At 42.0% G+C, this 6000-nt stretch overlaps 1 protein-coding gene across 2 annotated transcripts in view; it reads left to right on the forward strand.

Moving 5' to 3' along the window:
• Positions 1–4891, forward strand: part of tcf7l1b (transcription factor 7 like 1b) — a 31484-nt gene extending 26593 nt beyond the window's left edge. The window contains exons 6-12 of one of the 2 annotated variants that reach the window (XM_046387214.1): positions 70–172; positions 612–695; positions 2541–2684; positions 2824–2986; positions 3075–3182; positions 3367–3418; positions 3996–4891. In XM_046387214.1, coding sequence (XP_046243170.1) covers positions 70–172; positions 612–695; positions 2541–2684; positions 2824–2986; positions 3075–3182; positions 3367–3418; positions 3996–4465 — 1124 coding nt within the window. In that variant the 3' untranslated portion in view covers positions 4466–4891. The remainder of the gene's footprint in view (positions 1–69; positions 173–611; positions 696–2540; positions 2685–2823; positions 2987–3074; positions 3183–3366; positions 3419–3995) is intronic. The other variant, XM_046387215.1, reaches the window with a different exon arrangement.
• The last annotated feature ends 1109 nt before the right edge of the window (positions 4892–6000 follow it).

Consider the following 6000-nt stretch of genomic DNA (forward strand, 5'->3'; position numbering starts at 1 on the left):
CAATGTGTCAACTCAACAGGTATGTAGTGTATTTTAAAAGCTGCCTTTCTCTGTCTGTGGCACCTGCAGGTATTCCTCGGACACCTCACCCTTCAGAACTCTCGCCATACTACCCCCTGTCTCCCGGGGCTGTCGGATCCATCGCACACCCCCTGGGGTGGCTCATGCCACAGTAAGTTTTATTTTTCAGACGTCCACGTTGCCAGATGTGCTCCAGAAGTGAGAAAACATGCAACTTTACCCTCAAGTACTGATGTTAGCAAATGAACCTTGGTGTGTTAGACTTGGGAAAGCACACATTTTTTCAGTCCACAAGCAAAAAGAAGAAAAAATGTTTACATCAGTGTCTGTTTTTCATGTCATTTTGTCCAAAGTGCAGATGCACCATATGAGAACAGTAATAAATTAGAACATTTGAGTTTACCAGGAGGAGTTTATCAACATTTATGGGTTTTGCTATGGCTCTAATAATCAATTGCAACGGTGCTGTTCCACAAGCAGGGGATTTGAGTTGATGAGTAGAGGATTAGTGTTGGCGGGTTAGCTGTCAGCTGTGTTTGATTCACATCACACTGGATCTTTCATTCACTCTGTCTCCCTCTGTCTCTCAGACAGGGCCAGCATATGTACTCCATCCCTCCGGGAGGATTCCGTCACCCCTATCCAGCGCTAGCGATGAATGCATCCATGTCCAGGTGAGTGGATCAAGTTCAACAACACCCCCACCTCCCAAAAGGGAGACACTTAATATCTGCTGCTTCTGTGACTTGCTGTAATCACATTTCTCCGTCCCTCTTTGCCATCCTTTTTCAACGCTATGTCAAATTAATATCTGGTGTGCAGTTTTAGTCATCCATTCTTTGCATTGTTAAACGCCATTTTACTGAATTAACAGAAATCCCCTTTTAACAAACATACTTTCCACTTGTGATAAACACTGTCAAATCACAGATAGGCAGCGGTGTCAGGACTACAAAGGGATGAGAGATATCGGTCTATCACAGACAGGTTCAGCTTCTTAAATAGAGAGAATGTGTCATTAGCATTCTGTGCTCCTCTCCTGTCTTTTCTCTCAGAGCTAAACTTCTGTGGTCAGGCTGAGCCACTCCACAACACACACACACACACACACAAGGCAGAGATGAAAGGGTTGAGAATCGATTAGGACAAATCAAAGCTCATCTGAACCTACACGTCCCATCAGACTTAACTCTCTCACCTTCTTTCAAATTTGAGCAGATTTGTAGCGAGCCTTCCGGTGTTAGTAAGAGAGGAAATATTCAGAAGGGCCTCTGTGATCAATAGCATGTGTAGCTCCATCCTGAGACGGACCCACAACAATCAGAACATACCTCGCTGAAGTTTTTGTACTATTCAATGTGTCACGTTTAGTGCATGCCAAACATTTCACAGCTTACAAAGGAAAGCTGCTGCAAAGATGTTTCTGAGTCAAGCTCATAACGTGATATTTCTCAGGTTTGATATTTGATATACTTGTGATTTGAGCTAAAAAATTAAGAATTAAAGTAAAAATAAAATGTTACAACAGTGACTAAAGTTACATAAATATGACTGCATTGCATGAATGCTAATAGGAGCATCATTTTATAAAATGTGGAGCTTGACTGCACGCCATCACTTGGAGCAGCATCGGGTTATTCATCAGGGACTAAGTGGGATGTTTACAGAGATAGTTGGTATAGGTTTATTACCGAGGGAATGATATGGCACCTCCTTGTTTATACAGCATAAATTATTAAGCATTTCAAAGGAAAAATGGAACATAAAGCAAAATATCTGTTTTTAATCACAGATAATTTATTACATTTCATGCGTTTACTCCTGTTTTTTTAATTTTTTTCGTGCACATTTTATATTCAGTCAGAGAGTGAATGTTGACTGAGGAGGCAGAACAAGCTTTTAGCTATTTTTCTGTGTGAGCATTTGTAACCTGGACTCACATGTTTTGAAGGGGTTGAGGGTATCGCAAGGTAAAGCTGCTCACTTTGCACTCACCTCATGCGTTCTGCATTGTCTCTCTTGACATGTTAAAACAGTTAAAACTGAGTTTTTTTCCCAGTCTAACATTAACCAGAGTGTGTGATAGAGGGAACTGGAGTTCAATTTTTGTGCATTACAAAGCACCTTTGTCTTAACAACTGGTAATTTAGAGAGAGACTTTGTAAAGGTGTTCGTGTGGACAGCTGTCAGAACACTCCATGGTCTGGAACGTGGTAAGGAAAGTGGTTTCAGGTGTCATAGTCATGCTGTCCCCATGGTAACAACACACTTCACTTTCCTCCAGCCACTGCTGAATAAAGGAGCTTTTGAAAAAGTCTTCATTTGAACAAAAAGCAAGCATTTCACTTGTTGTGTGTATGAATTTAGTCTAGACAAACACAGTAGGCACAGAGAATCTCACCTGGGGGCTAAGGCAGGCCACTTATATGCCAAGTTAGCTCAACCTTTTTCGTCAGGTTATAACAGAGGTCTGCTGTTAAACCAGACTGTTAAAATGCTGCCCTCTTTTGCCCTCACAGCTTGGTATCCAGCCGTTTCTCCCCTCACATGGTGACTCCACCTCCCCACAGCCTCCACCAGACTGGCATTCCCCATCCCGCCATCGTCTCTCCGGCCATCAAACAGGAGCCCAGCGGTGACAACATCAGCCCCACAATGCATGCGTAAGAACAATTAGAACAGTTCTTTATCTGTATCAGATCACCTGCTTTTGTTGTTGCACAGCATTTCTCCTTGCGTGCTATAGTTTACCAGTGCCTCTTCGTGCTTTATTAAGGGCATCGTTTTAATGTTTCGTATTAGCAGGAAATCCCCCATTCCTTCTAAGAAAGAAGAGGACAAGAAGCCTCATATCAAGAAACCTCTGAATGCTTTCATGCTGTATATGAAGGAGATGAGAGCCAAAGTAGTGGCAGAGTGCACTCTGAAAGAGAGCGCTGCCATCAACCAGATCCTCGGAAGACGGGTAAGTAGCACAGACAGACTGAGTTTGTAACTCTGTGTGTGTGTGTGTGTTCAGCAGTCCTTTGATATCTCCTGTCTTTTGTCCACAGTGGCATTCCTTGTCAAGGGAGGAACAAGCCAAATACTACGAGTTGGCCAGAAAAGAGAGGCAACTCCACTCCCAGCTCTACCCGGGATGGTCAGCACGAGATAACTATGTGAGTGGCTCGTTTCCATGCTCAGCTCTTATATTAATGAGTGGATTTTTCTCTCAGTCAAATATGACTATCACTGTATTATGACTGTATTATAGTTATCACACTTTGGTTTTTCTAAACCAAAGTTGTTGATGTACTTTCACTATGAAAAACAGGTTTTAACAGATATGTTTTATCTGTGCAGGGAAAGCGGAAAAAGAGGAAGAGAGACAACAAACCTGACTCAAAACCAGAAGGTAAGAGGGTGTTTCTTCCTGGTCGCCTTCATTTGTTTGTTTCTTCTTCATGAACTGGAATAAGAAAGAAAAAAACTGTAGAAACTGCAACAGTGCTCCTTTATTTGATTATTCTCACTTACCTTTTTCGCATGGATTTTTTTTCTTCACTAACACTTACTAACTTCTCTCCCTGCTTCTATACTTTGACCAGCAGCTTATGAGGTTCAGTGCTAATAGTGGCAGGTATGTCTGCTGTTGTGCAACCAAGTGATCGCTGTAATTTGCACAAAACACTTCAGTGCACATTTCAGTGTGTCATGTTTTTTTTGTTTGTTTTTTGTGTTTTTTGGGGTTTTTTGGCATCGTAAAAGCACACCATATGAGTATGTTGAACATCCTGTTTCACTCTCCTGGTTGTCATGTGTTTCCAAGTTGATTTGAAAATGTTTCAGCGCTTTCACCGCCATCATCCTCATTGTTTTAATGATCACTCTTTCACTTCTGTGAGTGCCAGCACTGAGGGACCTGAACCAGATTTGAAGATTAGAGCGTATCCATAATTCAGTTTCTTTGTCGTCTCCTCTGCTTTCCCCAGACTTCTCCATAAGAAGCAAGAAGCAGTGTGTGCAGTACCTGCCCTCGGAGAAGATGTGTGACAGCCCTGCTTCGTCCCACGGCAGCATGCTGGACTCACCAGCCACTCCCTCTGCAGCCTTGGCTTCGCCGGCTGCTCCCGCCGCTACTCATTCCGAGCAGGCCCAGCCTTTATCGCTCACCACCAAACCGGAGGGACGCATGCACCACCACTTCTCCCTACCTGGGAAGGCCTCTGGATCCTCCTCCTCCTCCTCCTCTTCCTCCTCCTCCTCTCAACCCATCTCCATCCCAGTTGGTACTTCAGGCAGCCAGTCGACTACACCCATCCTCACCCGGGCAATCCCCTTCACCTCTCTGCATCCCTCCATGCTCTCCCCTCCCTCCCCTTTCCATCAGGCGGCCCTGCACTCCCATCATGCCCTGTTCCAGTCGCAGCCCCTCTCCTTGGTTACCAAACCAACTGAATGAATGCGCAAAGGCAGTTTTCTCCCATTTATTGTGCTGTATATTGCTTTTCTTTAAAATAGGTATTAGAACAACTTTTTTCTAAATAATGAAAAGGAAGAAATATTATTGGTCAATATTTGACTGTCTCCTTTTCTACATCTCTCAATGAAAACAAAATGTATTTTTTGTAAAGTTTACTGCAGAACTGGTTTCTTTTTGATGCATTTATCCAATGAACTTCTTGTATAAAAGAACCAATGTACATAAAGTTTCTTTATAAAAACAAAAAGGAACAAAAACATGTTTTCTTTTTAGCTAAAATCTGATTAATGTTAGTATTAAGTTTAAGTCATTGTACTGGCCAATAATTACAGCCCCCTTTTCAATTCACGAGTGTGTGCCCCCTCTTTGACATGTTAAATAAACATTTGAAATTGTTTCTTAAAACAAACGTCTCTTTTTGTTTTTTCACGTAAAGTCAAGCCATTTTTTTGTCATTTAATACGGAGAAGCTTCTTTAACAAAGTAATGAGGTTAATATTCTCATAATAGTGAGCAGAGTGCATATATAACATGTTGATAACTGCCTTTTGTAGGTGTTGAGAATGTAGATTTAATGAGCAGTATAATTTTATTACAACCACATAGAAATTGAATAAAAGTCTGTAACACACCTGTCACTGTTTAAGTCTCGTGTTACGCTTTAGTTCTTGACAAGGGAACAAATTCATAAAAACCTGTGCTGATGGTGGCAAGGATTTTAATGTTTAATAAAACAAAATTAAACTAACCACACTGGTAAATGAGTGCCTGAATTGGGGGTAACAAAATCTAAAGGTCACAATAAATACAAATTAAAAAAAATAATAGACATCTGCTCGTTCTCAGCGTATAGCGTCCCTCAACAATGACAGAAAAGCAGGTCAGCACCATCCCAGCACACCGAACCCTGCTCGGGTTCCCTGTTCCTCTTGCACTTTTACTGCATCTTTATTCACCGTTTGGCACACTGCTTAGGTTTTAATTAACTCGGAGGTAATGGGATGGAGCCCCTGGGACCTCATTAGGCATTTCAATTAGTGAAAAATACACAAGGTAGGTTACAGTTTTTGGTGGCTTTGGAGATGAGGAGCAGTGCCAGGGATAGACCAATTATGTCAGCATGGGGGGTTGTGGAGGGACTGGCCTGGACGAGCCCACTGACGCCACCCCTCCATCTAGACTGACTTTAGATTTAAGGTTTTATCTACAGGGAGAAACCTGCAGGTCAGTGGGTGCATTTCACCATGAAAGTTAAGTTTCCACATAAACCATCAGGTACACTGGACCATCACTGTAGTCTGGGTTAACTGATTTTAAGCTTGATTGTAGATGCCTCGATAGTGATCACTTGACATTATTGGAAATATCTAGAATTTCACAGATATTATTGATCAGCAATTTACTGATAATTGTCTGACAGAATCAAACATCAGTGTTAGAAGACAGAGCATTTCTTTTCTTTCAAACAGCCATTTAGACCCACACCCATGTGGACAGAAGATGTGTTTCCGTTT

This window comes from Scatophagus argus, chromosome 4 (genome assembly GCF_020382885.2).
Source record: "Scatophagus argus isolate fScaArg1 chromosome 4, fScaArg1.pri, whole genome shotgun sequence".
NCBI classification, from domain to species: Eukaryota; Metazoa; Chordata; class Actinopteri; family Scatophagidae; genus Scatophagus; species Scatophagus argus.